Source organism: Hippocampus guttulatus, chromosome 16, assembly GCF_054856545.1.
Source record: "Hippocampus guttulatus isolate MCC_2025c chromosome 16, RoL_Hgut_1.0, whole genome shotgun sequence".
In the NCBI taxonomy this organism is placed as follows: domain Eukaryota; kingdom Metazoa; phylum Chordata; class Actinopteri; order Syngnathiformes; family Syngnathidae; genus Hippocampus; species Hippocampus guttulatus.
This window is the reverse complement of record NC_141276.1, coordinates 13,591,918-13,612,335: the sequence shown is the minus strand read 5'-3', so window position 1 is coordinate 13,612,335 and position 20,418 is coordinate 13,591,918. Positions and strand designations below refer to the sequence as shown.

The following is a 20,418-nucleotide window of genomic DNA, read 5'->3' as shown; positions in this document are numbered from 1 at the left end:
TGCGCCCCCTCGTCTAAGACAGACAGCTATGAATCATTTCAAAGCGAAGAAAATGGATGACACGACGAAGAACAAATTTGCTGAGAACACATAGCCTGACTGTTGTGTTCAAAGCAAACTTGAGAAAAACGAAATATGCAATCATGGCTTAAATCCACAATAGGATGAGTTCTAGTTTACCTTAGATGTGAACTTTATAATTTTATATTGCTCTGTTTTGATTCCCTAAAAAGAGCTGTTAAAGGAGCTGTTGTGTGGCAAAATATTTTTTTCACTGTTGTTGATAGACAGTAATATTGTGTGAGAGATTATGTGTGAATAACTGCTCCAAGTGAAAAATGTTCATGTAAAATTGAAAATCGGTGTTTCAGTAAATATTTGCATTTTGCACATAGAAAACTGATCCATGATTCCATGTTGATGAGAGCATTAAAACGGGAAAAAATAGGACAAAAAAATATTTAAGGAAATTCAGAAACAATAAAAAATGTGTGAGTAATCACGATTAATTTTGAATTAATTAGAGTTAATTATGACATTTGCATTTTTAATTCGATTCAATATTTTGATCGTTTGACAACTCGTATCGTATATACAGGTATATATATATATATATGTATATCAGTCCCTAATCTTCAAATACTTTTTACAATATACTGAAGCCATCAGGCAGGTACCTAGAAAGTAATCCATTCTGTAAACGTCAGGTGTTGCTCTATTTCTTAATAATTAAGCTGTCAAACAAATACTCTGCTCGTGTCTTCAAGAGAGAGGGAAGTTGAAATTTGATCACATAATGCTGAGTGACAAGATTCAAGTAGTGCAGAAAATAAAAAGTGAAGATAGTGTAAATAATTGTTTGGACAATATAGAATTTGTTGCATTCCACAGTTGCAACATGTTGACACATGCAATGAGGGTCACAGAAAAACAATCCTCTTTACCTTTGTATGTCATAGGTTTTCACTGTTTTGAGATGCCACATTTCTCAGATTTTTTTTTTACAAGGTTTGTTGTTTGGTTTAATTTTTATTCTACCTCTCGTATCAATGGCTTCTCATGAAGTGCCATTCTGCTCATTATCTTGTGGAGAAAGAGGCACTCTAGTGGTGCAAAAGAGTACTACATCCACAAACGTACCTCCTTTTTGGTTTTCACAACAGAATGCTGAAACTGAGTCGATCTTTTTGAGAACATCTGGTTGTTGTGAAATTTCAAGTCCTGAAAGAGGATTTCAATTCAATATGGCAGCACCCTGCTGCGAGATAAGACACTCCATTTTTCCTGCACTTCAGCCTGAGTAAACAGTGCACAGTACCACTTCAAGATCACATCAACATACGACAATAAGTAATTTTTCATATCGCAGGACCTGCTGGATGTAAACCGAGCGACAATGAAGTTTGAAGGTTAAATAAACAAGGCACGTCCACTGAGATTCAGGATTCACTGTGGTGGGTGTTTTGGACTTTCAATGTATTTTGCAATACTGCGTGATTCACATTTATTACATTGTTGTTTTGCTAATTTCTCAAGCCTGGTGACTGCAGTCACTTTGGTTGTTAAACATGCTGCACAATACATTCAGACTGCATTACAACATAATTGTGCGCAGTCACTGACAGGGGAGTGACTCACAGAATTCAGCGCGTGAATGTGAGTGCCGGTGTGAATAGTTACAATATGTGCCCTGTTATTGTCTGGCCATCAATTCAGGGTGTTGTCCATATTCTCCTCCTGAACTGTTGCTTGCAGGAATTATGCCACTGATTTTAAGTTAGACTGGCCACTCACCTCAACTCACAAGTCCATCCATCTGTTTTCTACACAGCTTGTCCTCATAGAACCATCCATCCATCCATTTTCTGAACCACTTTATCCTCACAAGGGTCGCGGGGCGTGCTGGAGCCTATCCCAACTGTCTTCGGGTATTAGGCGGGGGACACCCAGAACCAGTTGCCAGTCAATCCCAGGGCACACAGAGACGAACAACGATCCACACTCACACTCACACCTAGGGACATATTAGAGTGTTAATCAGCCTGCCACGCATGTTTTTGGAATGTGGGAGGAAACTGGAGTACCCGGAGAAAAGCCACACAGGCACAGGGAGAACATGCAAACTACACACACTAAGGCCAGAGCTGGAATTGAACCCGGTACCTCTGCGCTGTGAGGTTGATGCGCTAACCACTCAAACACCAGGCCGCCCCCTCATCGAACCAGCAAACAAATAATGATCTTATCTAATTTGCATAAACTAAAATACAGCACTTACATGGGTTTATTATATCACAAACAAAATCCTAATTTCTCTGGAGTTTTTTTTTTGTTAACTGTCACTTTTGTTTTTATCACAGCAATGAAAAAATGCATCAAATAATATGTCCTGAGTTATCTGTCTACTCTTCTTGCACCACATTTAAAATCTTGTGTTTTTGTCTACACAATCTGCACCAAATTGGCAAAAAGTTATTTTATAGAATGTTCGTACAATTGTCAACAAATACAACAATACAATGTCTTTTTCATGTGTTTCCCAAACCATGGTGAAGACATTAGGTGACTCAAGAAATGATCTTAATGATAAAAGGGTTTTTCTCCAGGTATCTGCATTTTCACAAAGATTGTTATTATATTCTCGGAAATACAAACCATGGGAATCTCATTTATAGTATCGCACAGAGGAGGAGCAAGGGAATGTGAGACGTCTGGGAAGTGTTTCATGTGGGCGATGTTGGAATGCTGTCATCTCTCAAGTGTTCCGCAACCTTGACATCTCTGTCGTGGCGGCAATAACGCAAGAAAGAAAGAAAAAGTCATCAAGAAACATAATTGACACAGCAGCCTATCAAAGCGATGCAGATAAATTTTTTTTGTTTCAAGCTGTTTACACAAAGTCAATTCTTCAGAATTCAAAATCATATGCTACTATGTGCAGAGACCAGAGACCAGAATTTATTTATTTATTATTATTTTTCTTTTTGTTTTTTCTATTGCTATTTGCATTAATTTTCATAATGCCGCTCTCTCTGTCTCAGCTGACATTGAGCAAGGGTCAACCTGGGCGGATCATCAGTTAATCACAGGGCTGACAGAGAGACTGACAACCATTCACACTCACATTGACACCGATGGGCCATTTGTGGGGTGAATGAAAACGTGTTCAGTGACTTCAAAAAGTGGAGGCCAAGAAAGAGCCAATGAAAGGGAGACCATTTAAGGAAAGCTTTCCAACTCTAATCGCATATTTTTAATCCTTTCCTTGTGTACAGAATTACACAATTCTGTACACAAGGAAAGAATTAAAAATCCAATGCACCTTTCATATATATATACAGGTATATATATATATATATATATATATATATATATATATATATATTAGAGCTGTCAGTTTAGCGCGTTGTTATCAACATTAATTTAAATTAATTTTAGCGGGATTAATTTTTTTTTCTCGCAAGATTAACGCGGCACACGTCACAGCGGATGTTACGTTGCTCTATAAATAAACCAGAAACAAAACAACAAGCGCGCTGCACAGGTCCACGCACGCGTGAGACACCGAAAATGGATACTTAAAGAGTTTATGAATGGAAAGTTTACTTTTAAAAAGTTGCCAGATTCTTCCACTGACAAGACCAAAGTTACCTGTATGTTTTGCAGTAGTAAACTGAGCTATCATCATAGCATGTCGAGTCTGAAATACCACTTAATGGCCAAGCACACAGCTGATGTGAGTACTCCGCCCCCTCATCTAAGACAGACAGCTATGGATCATTTCAAAGCGAAGAAAATGGATGACACGACGAAGAACAAATTTGCTGAAGCCATAGCTAAATGTATGGCTACTGCATGCAAGCCTGTCAACATTGTCCACAGCCAGACTCAAACTGAAATCTATCGCATTGCATCTAACGACTCCACTACGGATTGCCAGCGAGAGCCTCCATTACAAGCTAAGAACAGAAATTGTACGTAGCGGAGAAGGCTAAGGTACACCAAGCGGGAGAATACACTGTTTCGGGAGAGAAATAAGAGACTAGGTTGATGAGCCTCTGGTGAATAAAGAGCAGGCATTCTGTTGAGTTTGATGTATGCCACTGACACGATTGTTACTTGTTTGGAACTATTTTGTGTGGAAGGTCACCGTGTTCTGTGTCCATATAAATAATGTGGGTGGAGCTTCTCTGTGTTCGTCTGACAGCGACGATGCGCTGAGGCATGTCGAAAGTTCAGCGGTGCAGTGGTAGCGACCTAGCAACCACACTGAAAATAAAACATCTCCAGTGTTGTCATCAAACCAAGTGTAGTCATCCGAAATGATGTCAACCCAAAACCATAGAGAGACTTCCGCGCAAGAAGGACCAACAGAATCAACATAGCCTGACTGCTGTGTTCAAAGCAAACTTGAGAAAAACGAAGTATGTTCATGTAAAATTGAAAATCAAAATTGTTACTTCAGTAAATATTTGCATTTTGCACATAGAAAACTGATTCATGATTCCATGGTGATGAGAGCATTAAAAAGGGGGAAAAATAGGACAAAAAAAATATAAAAGAAAATTCAGAAATTATAAAAAAATGTGTGAGTAATCACGATTAATTTTCAGTTAATTTTAATTATGACATTGCATTTTTAATTAGATTAAATATTTTAATCGTTTGACAGCCCTAATATATATAAAGTATATTTTTATAGTATAAAAAGTATATACTATAAAAGTATATTACGAACATGATCCATATGGATCAATATTCTGATTTCTTGGACACAATATTTATTCTGTAAAGTGCCTTGTTACAGTTGTAGCTGTTGTGAAAGCTCTATATCAGGGGTGCATGTTCGTAATATACTTTTTGTGTTAATGCACACTGAACCCTAATCATCCCATCAGTCTCACTTTCACAAAAAGTATTTAAAAAACAGAATAAAATAAAGCAGGTCACGTTTAACGTACGGTGGCATGTGAACTGTGTCACCGGAAGTTGCAAGCGCTCAGCAGTCTGGAATGGCAGCTTGCGATCAGAGCAGTTGCGATGGAGCCTTTATTATTATTATTATTTATTATTATTATTATCATCATGATTATCAGGCAAAGTGGATTTCGTGTACAATTCACCAACGGCACTCACAAAGAATGGGAATCTTGGGGACCGAAAGAAGCATTTTAAAACTGTACGCGTGAGCTCCGATAGTTAACAGGCTGCAATAGTGAGTTGCATGCCTCAGCGGCAGTCTATTGCTCATCATGGCATGCGCGCATGCACAGTAACGGGTCGATCGTGCGAGGTTGGTTGATCGAAAAGTAGATCTTCGGTCAAAAATGTTTGGGCACCTCTGCTCTGTATAAGTAAACCTGTATTGACTGGCATGATTGTCGTTGCCTGACTTTCATTGACAGAATGCAGTTCAGGGCTGTGTAGCTGCTTAGTGTGGAGCAAAGAACACAGTTGGTGAGCCAAGCTGTCCTAGGACACCTGCAAGGCAGACTTTTGACACCTCACTGTGCCTGTAAACAAGTCTTGGCACAAGCCAGATGTATTTTATTGTTGACTCATTAAAACTTGGTGTGATCAGTGTCCACAAAGAAAGAAGTCTCCAGTTTTCTATGAGAGCATCGTAGGTGGAGAGACCTTGCCAGCTCGTCGCAGCCGGCATACTTGAGTTGCAGGCCCATAGAAATGCAGCTGGTATGTTTTTGGAGTTTTGCAAGGTTGGGGACCGTGTGTGGTTGAATGAACCTCCAGAGGAAAACGAGCTGCCTAGGAGAAGAGGTCTTCCTTGTTGCGGCAAGATTAGGCTTTTAGGACAAAGATGTCTGTTTTTTTGCATGTGGCTTCACAAGTGGTAGTTGCCATGTACTGCCTCGGTCTTGTCACAGTAGTTAAGTGCCAGTCACATATGCTTGTCTCAAGGATAAAGCCGTGCAAGTCTTACGACACACTGAGCTGTAAGGTGAAACTGTTAATACCTCATTAATAGGTTATTGTAAAAGTAAAAAAAATATATATATATATATATATATATATATATATATATATTATTTTTTTTAAATCCTCGTCTCACCCCTCGGGTGGTGTCCGTCCCTCATTCAGCTCGGGTCCTCTACCAGAGGGTTCTGCGTAGTATCCTTGCTGTTCCCAGCACTGCACATTTCTGGACTGAGATGTCCGATGTTGTTCCCAGGGATCTGTTGCAACCACTCATCTAGTTTGGGGGTATATATACAGTATATATATATATATATATATATATATATATATATATATATATATATACTGTGTATATATGTATATATATGTCACAAATCTCAAATACTCGCAAAGATATTTCAGATTTTTATTGATGTACTTATTTATTTATTTTAACCAAGTAACTTGAAGTGTCTGTGTAGATTCTCAGTCATCCACGTCATTGTAATCACAGCAACTCATAATCCGGAAGTCATTTGAAGATTTGCATACTTTTCTTGAGTTACTGACAGAAGGTGAACGTTTGACAATGTTCTTTTGGATTGTTCAGCATTGTGGTAAAGTCTCTCAGGTGGGACAACTCAATTACGATCATTATTAAGTCTCATTTGTCAAGATTCTGAGTTGACATTGAGGTGATCCTGCTGTAACATGAGCAGTACATTATTGGGTGAGAAATTCAACAGGATAATGCTTAAGAATGTGTGCATGTATGGTTTCAACCATTTCACAACTGGAGATATATTTCCTCATGCCAGTGACTGAATTTCTCATTGATTCCATCACGACTGTTAGTTATCTTATCCGGTCGTTTCAGAGTCTTGAACTGACTTGAATTTGAATGGCACATTTAAGGGAATATTTCCTATTCGGTACAAATCATTTTGTGTATTGGGTTGAAACAGTGCACAACTCACTAAAAGTTAAACCAGGAAACGGTTCCCCTTGCCACAAGCCAGGAAATGCATCATCCTCTGACTGACACACACAAACACACACACGCACAAACATACACACTGTGGCACACCCCTCCTTACACACAAGCAGTGAGATGACATCCTGCCCAGTTGTTGTGTGTCATTGCTGAACTGCCAGGTTCTCCAAGCAACAGGTAAAAGAACAGTTCTCTTATTCCTGTGTTTAGACCCTTTAAACTATTATGTGGTTGGATCAGTGACATTATTCATGTTTGCATTTATTTCTTTATTTTATTCCATAGTAAAACTTCTGTCTTGGTTGGCACTCCAGATTTGGATATGTAAAAACTTTCAACTGGGATTTTGTTAATCTTATTGGAGGAGATTGATGAGGATGAATGATGACAATTGTTTAATTTTCTTTTGAAATGGCAAGTTTTGGTCTTGGTATTTGTTTCTCGGTTCCTTGGTTACTTTGCGTTTGGGGAAGTGGAAAGGAACATACGGTACAATTCAGTGTATCAGAGGTGACCAAAAGCCTTGGCTCATGTGAATACTGCCATTTATTATGACAATTAAGTTTAGTCTTGCCAGAGTATGACAAATTGGAGCAACACGTTCCACAAAACATCATGATGTATGTATTAGGAAAATTATATATATACAGTATATATATATGACAAAATAAAAAAAATAATAATACATACCTGACAGATCAGATAAGCACAAAATAAAATAAAATGTTCAGAAAAGTATCATAAATTGAGTATTGATGGTTAGGAAAGGACAGTTTAGGAGTTCGCCAAAAAAAGAAAAAGACCATTCTCATGAAAAACTGCTTCACTTTGAGAGTGGATGATGGCTCAGCATTCCTACATTTCCTTTTATCATATGCTGCGCATTTACCTTATTTTATGAAGCACAGTCACTGGTATACAGACTTTAAATTATTGCATCCAGTGACTTATGTTTGCATTGTGGTGTGAGGGCTTCCAGACATCAGCCTCGAGGAAAGTTTACAACAGAATGTCATGGATCTAGAGCCTCAACAGACACACCCATTACAGAGTGAAGTGAGGTTACTGTGTCAGCTGGCGACTTGGAAGGAAAGTGTCTTCATATTATTGGAGTTAAATACTGACGATATTACATTCGTAATTGAAATCCGGCTTTGACAGCTGCCATGACTTCTCCATGTACTGTATGTAATCTTCTCACTTTAGACACAATATGTTATTAGCCAATCAAATGTACAACATTATTGTGCATGCTATCCCTTAGTGGCTGAATGAAGATGGAAAATAATCTAGTTCTCCCCCCACCCCTTAATATTGCAATTTAATTTGCAATTTATTTGGGGGATTTGTTTTTCAGGTCCTTTTTCTAATGTTTTTTTTCAAAAATTAATCTCCAACAACAAACAATATTGACCTTACGGGCATTGTAGAATACAGAGGTAAAGGCAAATGAAGCATTCATTAATATGAAAGACCGTATATCTACTTCAATTACAGGTATGAATTTACTAAATATTTTGACGGGCAGCTTGGTCAGCGTTCACCACGACAGTTTAACATCGGCCACACAGGTGTATTGTAAACGTAAGGCGTAGAAAAAAAGTAGTGTGTTTCCGGTAACCCGACCGACCGAGAATTTCTACGTCGAAAAAAAACTTTAGGGTCGGCATTTTTTTCAAACCCTCTACATTTTTGTGTTGAGGGTTTACATCGATGCAAACTCGCAATATTCACGTTGAGCGCATGCGTCGTTTGCCCTGTCGTATGTCAACAACATTGAAACATGGCGGCGGCCGTGATCTCCGACGACAGTTTAAACCGCGTTTTCTGTGTTACAGTCGCATGCTTGCACCGTAATGTTAAGAAAATAGTATCCATTGATGTATCGAAAAAATTCAGCGAACTATTTGATGAACACCACGGGCCGAGTAAAAACCGAGGGTTTAGGAGGACGGCGGCGGAGGCGGCAGCGTGCCCCGGCCCCCGAGTCCGGAGCGGGGAGAAAACTAAATAGGTGGCGGCGGCGCCGGCCGCAGAGCGGCGGGTTCTATGTCTTCTTGTTTTATGTTTTATGGTTATTTTGTTTAAATTTTTGATGGGGAAAAATAAAAAGATTTTAAAAAAACTTTGTCCGACCTACCGACCCTATGCTGAAATTTCATGTTACCGGAAACACACTATCTTTTTTGTTTGGCCTAAATACTGTACATACTATTCTGTAAAGGTGCAAACTCAAGTGCAGATTACAACAATCATGTAAACAAATCAACGGCTTTGGCACTTTCGGCATATCACTTTCTTTCATGAAACATGATCTAGAATGTAAACATGGATTGCACTTCGCAATCACTCAATTTCTAAAATCAATCAATAAACAATAATCCGGTGGCACTTCCACTTCCTACACCTTACTTCATTTCATGAAACATGTACTGCACTTCTTAAATCACTTACTCTTATATAAATGGATCAATAAATATAATATACATGGATAAAAATAAAGCCTACTCGCTCTCCAGTTAGTAACATCACACACCCCCACCGGAAGGAAAGGCATGATCATGCCTACTTAAAGATGGCATCTCATCATTAAACATCTTATCGAACTGACTTTTGGTTTGAAACAGAGTTTTATTATTCCACAAGCAGGAAGTTTTAACCATGCGAGGTGAAAAAGATCAGCTGAAAGCTAGAGTGGCTGAAAGCTAGCACTGCGGCATTAGCTTAGCATTCTGGGAATCCCCCCCCCCCTCACACCTCCGCCTCCCCTCTACTGTCAATAAAGTAATGAGCATTTAAACCACATCCTCTAAGATTACAAAATCACGCTTCTTCAAATCGTGATTACATTGCAAGTGCAATTTACCATTCACCCCTTGTGGTGATGATACCTGTTACCATGAGTGACTGGAATGGTTTGTTTTGAGCAGTAAAGTCAGCTAGTAATGTGAACAAGAAGCAATGTAGTGTATTCCAGGATACTGATTGATCTGTCATGACTTTGGTGTCCAAATATTGCCTTGGGATTTTTTTTTCATGTGATCTGATTGAGGGTTAATGGCAAACATGAAAACTTGAATTGACATTTACTAATTGACTGGAATTTAAAATTGCTAATGGCCATGCAAGTGTAAAACAGATGAAAAGCGCTCTTATTAATACATAAAAGCAATTCAAGACAAACTGTACACCCTCTTAACGTCAATGACAGATGAAGAGGGCACCCAAAATGAAATCCAAGATGCGCTTCAAAGGTGATGCCTCAGAACTCAACCGAACAAGGCAATCGCAAACAAATTGCAGTCGGCAGCTCACACTCTCACACCTGCCGATTGACCCATGCACTCATACCAAGTTGTTGCAACGCTAAAGCTGCAACACCTGGTGTATATATTGGGAAGGATATTTTGAAGCACCGCATGTACTGTATTTATTTTTCATTGATACAGAAACAGCATGGTGCAATTGTCAAGAAAGAAGTCGTGTGTTGTCGAAGGTGATTTTTTTTCATATTAGTCCTGAAAACCAAAACCATCCGACATTGCATTGTGATCTCTGAAGCAAGGCTTCCCTCTGTCTTCAACCGAGCAGGAAACCTATAAAAGCTTAGTCTGGTGTTTCCCTTTGCGATTATAGGAGCGAGGCGTTGCTGCACCGCCTAAAACAGCAATGGTTCACCACATTTCAATTTTATGAAATATTACAATAAATCAGAGGGAACGTCTTGACAGCGCATGTCTTGAGTTCTACGTTGTCGTTCAGTCGCCTCCAAAATGGCAGATATGTGGATGAAGACGCTGATGATGACGCGCATTGCACGTTCCCCATTGAAAACAACTGTGGGTGTGGGGGCTGAAAAAAGTATGTTTGTGGGATGGGGTTTGGGTAAAAAGTGCATAAATCCATCAATCCATCCATTTTCTGTCTCTTAACTGAAGCAAAAAGTGAGGAGAACAAGAGTGAGTTTCTTTTCAGAATGAAAGTTACATTCAGCTACTATGTCTGTAATGGAGCCACATGAGCGTCAGTCTGGTGGCAGTATTTTCTCTGTTCACATTGACAGACAGGTCAGCCACGACAGGGTAAATGATTCTGACAGAAAAGAGGGGGAGGACAACGCACAGGGGAGGTGTTCTTCTCCACATGGGGATTAGTGGAAGCTTCTTGGCCAATTTACATGTGAATGGATCCCGGTGCTGCTTTTAGCCACCAAAACCCCCCTCTCCTTCCCTCTCTTTGGCCGGCTCCTCACACTACTCCTCACATCAGGGAGAAACAGAGAGAGCGTGAGGCAATCAGAGTGGGAACGATACAAAGGCAAGCGTGCAGGACATCACTGTTGTTGTTGTGTTGGACAAACTTTGAGAAAGGAACGTTCAAATACACCATAACCAAAAGCGAATTCTTCTGAACCGTTCCCTGCAGAGGCTGCCAGAGCATCGCACAAGTCGGAATTTTGAATGGTCGAAGGTAGGAATTTTCTTTTTGTTCTTGACATCCATGGGTATCAATGGGGTACGCTCAGTCTCCTGGGCCAACAATGAAAGCTGACAGGACTGGTCCATTTTGGCGCTCAGAATGGGGAAGGAGGGAAGAGGGCTGTTGAGCAACCTCTTTGAAACTCTTGAATCAAACAGTCCTTCAAGTAAGTTTATTGTGGCACGCAAGAATCTGTGATAAATTCAACCTTAAGCCTTGCTTATTGGTTTAAGATGGCACTGTCAAATATTCTGTGTATAAATTGTGTATCATGAATAAAATTACCATTTTAAGGAGATCCTGTATATGTAATTTGCCTTTGAGGTCATTAAAAAGAAAATATGCCTAACCCTATCTAGATAAGTTATATCAGTATTATTTTGTCTCAAAGCATGAATCCTACTTTTAATGTTTACTCTCCAATAGATTACTTATTGTCCAAAATAATATCCATCCATTCATTTTCTAATCCGCTGACCCTGACGAGGGTCGCGGGCATGCTGGAGCCTATCCCGGCTGTCTTAACTGGTTGCCAGCCAATCATAGGGCACACGTTGACGAACAACCATTCATACTCAGAATTCCAAAATAATACTTCTTTCTGGAAAAAAAAATGAAAATGGGCCCCAAATCCAATTAGGTCACAATGACGTTGCAAATAAAGGGAAACAACAAATCATTGCAATTTGAGCCGCATTACATAAAATTTGACTTCTTCTTTCAAGCCATCATAGCAACTAATACGGCATGTATCAATACATTAGTATATGTATTATATTGTACTGAACTCGATGAAATGGGCGGCATGTAGGTGCCCAGGGAGCTATAAGGAGTTGTTAGTGCCTTGTCTTTGCTCAGTTTTAAGTGACCACATTTGCATATGGTCAACAACCCCTTTAGAACATGAATATTGGCAGTATTCGGGTTTTTAAGGTTCATGGACAGGTGTGCAAAACTACAAATATGCTCTTATTCAGTTTTATTTCTTCATTGAATCCATCCATCCATCCATCCATCCATCTTCTACCGCTTATCCAAGGTCGGGTCGCGGTGGCAACAGCTTTAGCAGGGAAGACTTCCCTCTCCCCAGCCACTTCTTCTAGCTCTTCCCGGGGGATCCCGAGGCGTTCCCAGGCCAGCTGGGTGACGTAGTCTCTCCAGCGTGTCCTGGGTCGCCCTCGGGGTCTCCTCCCGGTGGGACATGCCCGGAACACCTCACCAGGGAGGCGTTCAGGAGGCATCCGAATCAGATGACCAAGCCACCTCATCTGGCTCCTCTCGATGTGGAGGAGAAGCGGCTCGACTCTGAGCCCCTCCCGAATGACCGAGCTTCTCACTTTATCTCTAAGGGAGAGCCCGGACACCCTGAGGAGAAAGCTCATTTCGGTCGCTTGTATCCGGGATCTCATTCTTTCGGTCCCGACCGATAGCTCGTGACCATAGATGAGGGTTGGAACATAGATCGACCGGAAAATTGAGAGCTTCGCCCTTTGGCTCAGCTCCTTCTTTACCACGACAGACCGATACAAAGTCCCCATCACAGCAGATGCACCGATCCGCCTGTCGATCTCTCGCTCCCTTCTGCCCTCACTCGTGAACAAGACCCCAAGATACTTAAACTCCTCCACTTGGGGCAATATCCCCTCCCCGACCCGCAGGGGGCACTCAACCCTTTTCCAACTGAGGACCATTGTTTCAGATTTGGAGGTGCTGATTTTCATCCCAACCGCTTCACACTCGGCTGCGAAACACTCCAGTGAGAGTTGGAGAGCCCTGCTTGAAGGAGCCAACAGTACCACATCATCTGCAAAAAGCAGAGATGAAATTCTGAGGCCACCAAAACGGACCCCCTCAATGCTTTGGCTGCGCCTAGAAATTCTGTCCATAAAGGTTATGAACAGAATCGGCGACAAAGGGCAGCCTTGGCAGAGTCCTACGCTCACTGGAAACGATTCCGACTTACTGCCGGCAATGCGAACCAAACTCTGACATCGGTGGTATACTGACCGAACAGCCCGTATCAGGGGGTTCGGTACCCCATACCCACGAAGCACCCCCCACAGAACTCCCTGAGGGACACGGTCAAACGCCTTCTCCAAATCCACAAAACACGTGTAGACTGGGTGGGCGAATTCCCACATACCCTCGAGGAACCTGCTAAGGGTGTAGAGCTAGTCCACTGCTCCATGGCCAGGACGAAAACCACACTGCTCCTCCTCAATCTGAGGCTTGACTTCCTGATGGACCCTCCTCTCCAGCACCCGTGAATATACCTTACCAGGGAGGCTGAGGAGTGTGATCCCTCTGTAGTTGGAACACACCCTCCGGTCCCCCTTTTTAAAAAGAGGGACTACCACCCCGGTCTGCCAATCCAGAGGCACTCTCCCCGTTGACCACGCGATGTTGCAGAGGCATGTCAACCAGGACAGCCCCACAACATCCAGAGCCTTGAGTAACTCCAGGAGGATCTCATCCACCCCCGGGGCCTTGCCACCGAGGAGCTTTTTAACCACATCGGTGACTTCAACCACAGAGATAGGACAGCCCACCTCAGGGTCCTCAGACTCTGCTTCCTTGGTTGGTGGAGTTGAGGAGGTCTTCGAAGTACTCTGCCCACCGGTTCACAACGTCCCGAGTCGAAGTCAGCAGCGCCCCATCCCCACTGTACACAGTGTTAGTGATGCACTGCTTCCCCCTCCTGAGACGTCGGATGGTGGACCAGAATTTCCTCGAAGCCGTCCGGAAGTCGGCTTCCATGGCCTCACCGAACTCTTCCCATGCCCGGGTTTTTGCCTCGGTGACCACCGAAGCTGCGTTCCACTTGGCCAGTCGATACCCATCAGCTGCCTCTGGGGTCCCACAGGCCATAAAGGCTCGATAGGACTCCTTTTTCAGCTTGACGGCATCCCTTACTGCTGGTGTCCACCAGCGAGTACGGGGGTTGCCGCCACGACAGGCACCAACCACCTTACGTCCACAACTCAGATTGGCCGTCTCAACAATAGAGGCACGGAACATGGTCCATTCGGACTCAATGTCCCCCGCATCCCCGGGGACATGGGAAAAGCTCTGCCGGAGGTGGGAGTTGAAACTCTTTCTGACAGGGGATTCCGCCAGACGCTCCCAACAAACCCTCACAATACGTTTGGGTCTTAATTCATAAATTCAGGCTGAGCGTCAGACGTCAGTGCCCCAGGGGGAAATGTGTTGCGTTCATGGGTTTTGCACCCAGTGTGTCATCCGTTGTGCGTCATCGAAAATGTTTAGGTATACACCTTTTTTTTCTGTGCAATTGCAGATCTTTCTGTTACATATTTGTCATCTTACGGCGGACTTTCAGACTACGACCCAATTTCTATTAATTAACACTTGGGACATAAACATTGATTTACTGGTCACAAAACAAATTCTGTCATACAGTATGAGAACACCAGAGTTGTATTCTCAATTTATCTTGTCAAATAATAGTACGGATGAACATGTTTGCGCCTACCCCGTGACCCCGGTATGGATAAGCTGTTGAGAGAATGGATGGATGGATGTTTAGCAATGTGTAGTTTAGTGTCAATAAAAGGCTCAAGACACGTTTAGTTTGACGGGGTGGCATGTCTTGCATCCAGCCACAGGACAATGATGAAAGACAATCACTGGATCTGCTATCACTAACTATATATAATACAGGAGGATGTCAACAACAACATAAATATTGACTACCTTTTTCATCTCAGTACAGTACATCTTGAATTTGAAAAGTGCCTCTGCAAGTTTATAAAATATTTGGCGTTTTAACGAGGGGCAAAGCATAAAGGGCAAAAGGTTTTCCATCCATGTTTGCCAACAATTCATAAATCTGCATTCTTTCACAGTCTCATTGTCTGGAGTAGGTCAGGTTAAAATCCGCCCAAATGATTTTTCACAATCATGCTCTCATTTTCACAAGCCTATGCAGATAAAGGACAGCCATGTTAACACATTACTGGGGACAAAACTTCGAAGGTTTTGAGATACTTTGCGGTGCAATGAAAGCCAGTCTCTAACTGTGTCTTCACACCGTTTTCTCTTCTAATGTTATTTGTTTCACAAAGACAACCTCCCTTCACTGCCCAAAAGTTTCAGCACGGCCGTCGCCTCTCCTCAGGAGCCAAGTCTGCTATTTGTCAAAGCATGAACACTTAAAATGAAGTCAGTCTCTCTCGGGAATCTTTATTTATTTATTTATTTTTGGCCTGAGTTTTCCCTGCTTGCTGCCCTATGAAGTATCAGTGCAAAGAGGGACTGTTGAGAACTCAAATTTGCTGTTAGGGAGTATCACAAGCATCTGAAGAGAGGCTGACGTTTAAGACCTGAGACTCGCATCTGTTTGTGAGGAAAGCATTTGGCATTGTCATGCTGACGTTGTCGCATCTAATCATCGGAATGCTAAAACAGCTGTATGCATGTGCAGGCGGTGATGTCCTGCTTTTGATGAGTTCTGGCTCAAAGGGACAAGTGAATCGACGCTTACTTACCAAGACTGATGTACCAATTAGCTGAGGACAAAGTATGTGAACCCATGTGCTAATTAGAGAGCTAATCAGAGCCAGGAATCGCCTGAGCTCGAATCCAATCAATATGATCAGATTGGATTTGTTTGTAAAAGCGACCCTTCCTGATACACAGCCAGAGTTGGGCATTTACACTTGTCCGACAGCATCGATGGAAAACTTGCCAGTTCGTCACTGATCAACTCCCCTTTTCTGGCGGACCGACAGTTGTCGGTTACTTTGAAACACTTACCCGAAAAAGCGCAGACTGCAGCATTTTTGGGAAGGAGAAGCAGGACGTGGAATTTCTATATTTTTTGTGTGGTCTAAAATGTTTCTAAATGAATAAATGATATTCTCATAAGCAGCTTTTTATTAACATTCTTAAAATAGCGATGACGAAATGTAATTTAGTGATGGAGGCCTATTAAAAATAACAATGACGGATTGACGGACTGGGTTCGGCCAAAATAATGACACCTGACAGTGACGGACTTCTGGTTCCGACAGAATTTCACTGGCACGCCCACACAAGTTGTGTGAATTTGTGGAATTTGCTCCAACAGAACTGGGTTTGTTTATTCTGATTTGGATCAAGATCACATTATACATGACCTTTTTATGTGAAAATACAGGTAATTCCAAAGAGTCCACCTATTTTTCCTGCAACTGTGTACGACCTAAAAGGGGAAAATAAGCAGTTGATGAACACGTACCTCATTTTCTGACAAGGCGGCTTGAAAATTACATTGTTTCGTGTCGTTTCGACAAGGTTGTGTGAAAGGGAATCATTTTTAACAACCTTTGACAGATGTCGAGGCTGAGTGGTGAGCACTGTTGCTATGTAGCAACTAGTAGATTGAATCTTTGACGTTCCTGGCCTTTCAATGTCTCATTTTCACATTCGGAATGTTTGTGTGTGGTACTTCTCCCACTGTTCAAAACAGACACCGTGTTGCGATGTGATTCAGCTTGAGCTTCCCCAACCTCACACTGCAGTATCTTGGCCCATACTATATTTGTTTCAGAAAAAAGAGTAGCTAAGTGTTACACCATTTCTTCAGCTAGTCCTTCATCTCAAAGCATGATCAAAACAGTCGTGGGTGTGTGAACAGTTGCGCACTTAAAAAACGTGCGGGATCATGGTTGTCAGCGATTACAGAATACATGTATATTTTTCTCATTTCATTTGTGTGTCTATTGTTCGAGAACCACTGATCAGTGTGAGGAAAAAAAACCCTACTACTTTTGCTTCTCTTGCTGTGCAAAACCAGGACACAAAAAGGAAGAAGTCAGTTTGTGTAAATTGCAGGTCCTCTTTGTTGTGTTCTAAATGAGTTTGTGTCAGTTCCTCCCCTACAATACGTGTTTGCCTTCGTTTTTTTTCTGTCCTTAGTCAATAAGTTTGTGTCCGTTTCTCTCTGGCAATCTGACACACTGTTTGCATTTCACAGACATTACTAGTCATTACACACTCTGTCTGAGTGGGTTTAAGTGCACATATATTATTGACTTTGTCTTCTACATGCCTGAGTCTCCTCATTATCCTCCTCCTCGGAGGAAAAGAAAATGCTGCATGTAACTACCACTGAAATAATATATACCGTTTAAACTGATGTCAAATCTAGAGTTGCCATGTGCTTCACGTAAAAATGAATAAAAACAAACCTCTGTGGAAATTTATCCCAAATATATCAACATAATTGAACTCGGCGTTTGTTCCAGATAGCAAGAAAAAAATAGTTATTTTAATAAGATAACAATGATTATTCGGATTCTGAATCAAGTGATCACTAAATAAATTGTCCTCAATACATCTTTTAAATGTTGGTCTTTGGAAAACATCACATTGTGCTAAATATGTGTATATTTAACTTTTATTACAATAATATGAAAGCTTATTGCAGTATTTAAAGGAAAACCAGACTTAAATGTGTTTCACTTGTACTCTGTCACTACTCATCAGGATTACCTGTGTCCTAATGGGTTTACAGTTGGATATTTTTAGCTGATTAAATGATGCAACTTAACACTTCGGGGTAGCCTCAGTTTGTGTGTGTGTGTGTGTGCGCGCGCAACTTTCTTAATGGAGCTCTCTTTATGGACAGAATTATTGAACGTGAACAAAATAATAAGGATAATCTTTTTGCCAAAATGTACTTCTTTAAATACGGACAATCAATCTGTGATATAGAAACACTCCTGCATCACCTCCTCTGCCTTGAGACCAAACAGTTGCAGTCCTGTTGGCTGCCTGCAAGCAGTGGGTGGAAACACAATAAAGTACAACGAAACAAAGAGGAAATAAAGAAGGTGAGATGGAGCTATTACCGCAGGCTGTTGATTTTCAATCCCTGGAAGTGATTAATTTCACATATACAGTGGATATAAAAAGTCGAAGCGTCCCAGTTCAAAACAAAAAATGTTTATGAAAATGTATTATCAAGATAAATCATTTAAAAACGTTTTCATTCATTAATAAGACCTATAACCTGTACAATTTCACAGAGAGAAAAAAATGGGGAGAAGGAGAAATAAAGAAATGAGATGTCGTTGCACAATTGTGCACACTCTCTTATAACCGGGGATATGGCTGAGTGCAGAATAAACCAATCATATTCAAAAGCTCATATTTTACCTGGCCTTTCAGCACGGGTGTGTGGACTTCTTGTATCTGCTGAAAGTCATTCTCACATACATGCCTCAGTCATGCATTTGTGAGCGGACACGCATGTGCACTCAACTGTCAATCCTCTTACAACACAGACCAGACTACAGACCCAGACTGTACACAAAGACTTGTGATACTTCACTGGTCAGGTAAACCGGGAAGTGTCTGTGCCACATTGAGTTTGCTTGTCATGGTGAACACTGGCAAGCTCTTTCTCAATTTTGCATCCCTAAAATTCTAGAAATTCTATACAAATGAAATCATTCATGTTTAATAGTAATGTTTAAACAACAAAAATACAGCATCCACCCCTCCTTGCCTCAAATGTGTTTTGTTCGATTAATTGTAGGGCATTATTACTGTGTTAAGTTGGCGTTGACTGATGGGTTTTTTTTTCGAGTCAGGAAATGTTTCAAGTGGTCAGAGACAGACAAACCGTCTTCTGTTTAAATTGGAATGAAATAAGCGAGCTGTTGTATCATGTGAATGTGTTAACATTAAAGCTAAGGTACTGCTACAAGTTTCAGACACTAACTGGATGCTCATGAAGACCATAACTCCTGTTAGGACACAGACGGAGGGAGGAGCAAACAGATGGGCTTGTTTTTCATGTTGTGCACTGCATCACATGTTAAGATCCTAAAAGTATGTCGAAGGTCCAGTTTTGTTGTTTTTAGCCCTTCCAGGGACGGCCATTACTACAGTGGACAACTTACCATGTTATCAGGTTACAGGGTGCATGAAAGGGTTAACACTGGAAGGGTTAGTACTCACTGTAGGAGCTGGTTTAATAATAATAATAATAATAATAATAATACATTTTATTTATAAGCGCCTTTCAAGACACCCAAGGACACTTTACAATAACAAAAAACACAAAACAATACGGGTTGAGGAGCGGCAGCCAAAACGCGCCAGCGTTCACTCAACCCGGAAGTCAGAAAGAAACCACAAGGGAGGGAGAGGGGGAGAAAAAAAACACACACTCGAACTACCCTCAATTTGAGGATAATTTGAGTTAGGCAAAAAACTCCTGCACAAGCATATGACAGTTACAACAGGTCACAAGACATAAACAATGAAGACGGTGAATCAGGGGAATGTATGAGGGAGGGGGTGATGGTGGGGGACTAGCTTCCGTGCATATTTTCATCAGGGGAAGGTCGAGATAGCGGATGTTGTTTTGGTAGCAGGCTGCCCAAGAATTTAAGACAGCCTTGAGTCCGTGGCTTATGTCTCTTTAGTGGCGTCGATCAGCCAAATCCGTGATTTCTGTCAATATTTGAGCACGGATTCCAGTTTCTCCAAGTTCTTGACTATCTTGCAGAGACGCTCCAAAACCGCAACAGTTTGTGGTTGAGCACAGTCTGAGTCTGAGTGTTGGAGATCCGCACTATGCCATCCTTAGACCGGCAGCCTCTTCACTTCCAATAGGGCTACTCCCGTCGGTTGAATTTTGTGATAGATCAGGAAACTGCTAACACCAAACAGCACCATACCTGTTATCGGAAGTCAGATGATGTAGATGTCATCCACATCCTCAACGGACAGTGTTGACAGGCACACCATTCTCCGCTTCCTCCAAGGATCTAGGGCAGTGGTGGGCAAACTACGGCCCACGGGCCGAATCCGGCCTTGAAGTTGCAGAACATGGGGGGGCGGGGCAATCTTTTCGACCACCTAGTACCTCTGTATCGCTCTACTTCTACTGGTCTGATCACAACCCATCTGCAGCGATGCACAGGCTAAAATAGGTCATCAACAACACTTTTGTCATTTAAAAAAAGTATATTAATACCGTACTTTCATGCTTTTGTTCTGTTGATGTTTGATAT

At 41.5% G+C, this 20,418-nt stretch overlaps 1 protein-coding gene across 4 annotated transcripts in view; it reads left to right on the top strand.

The window, feature by feature from the left end:
* Positions 1-20,418, top strand: part of septin12 (septin 12) — a 120,175-nt gene that overhangs the window by 69,846 nt on the left and 29,911 nt on the right. The window contains exon 1 of one of the 4 annotated variants that reach the window (XM_086132356.1): positions 6,999-7,087. The exons of 2 other annotated variants lie outside the window; for them this stretch is intronic. Coding sequence is in view for 1 of the 2 variants with exons in the window: in XM_086132355.1 (XP_085988481.1) it covers positions 11,371-11,380 (10 nt within the window). In the remaining variant the exon portion in view is untranslated. Of the gene's footprint in view, positions 1-6,998; positions 7,088-11,199; positions 11,381-20,418 lie in introns of those variants that run through there. One more of the 4 variants, XM_086132355.1, reaches the window with a different exon arrangement.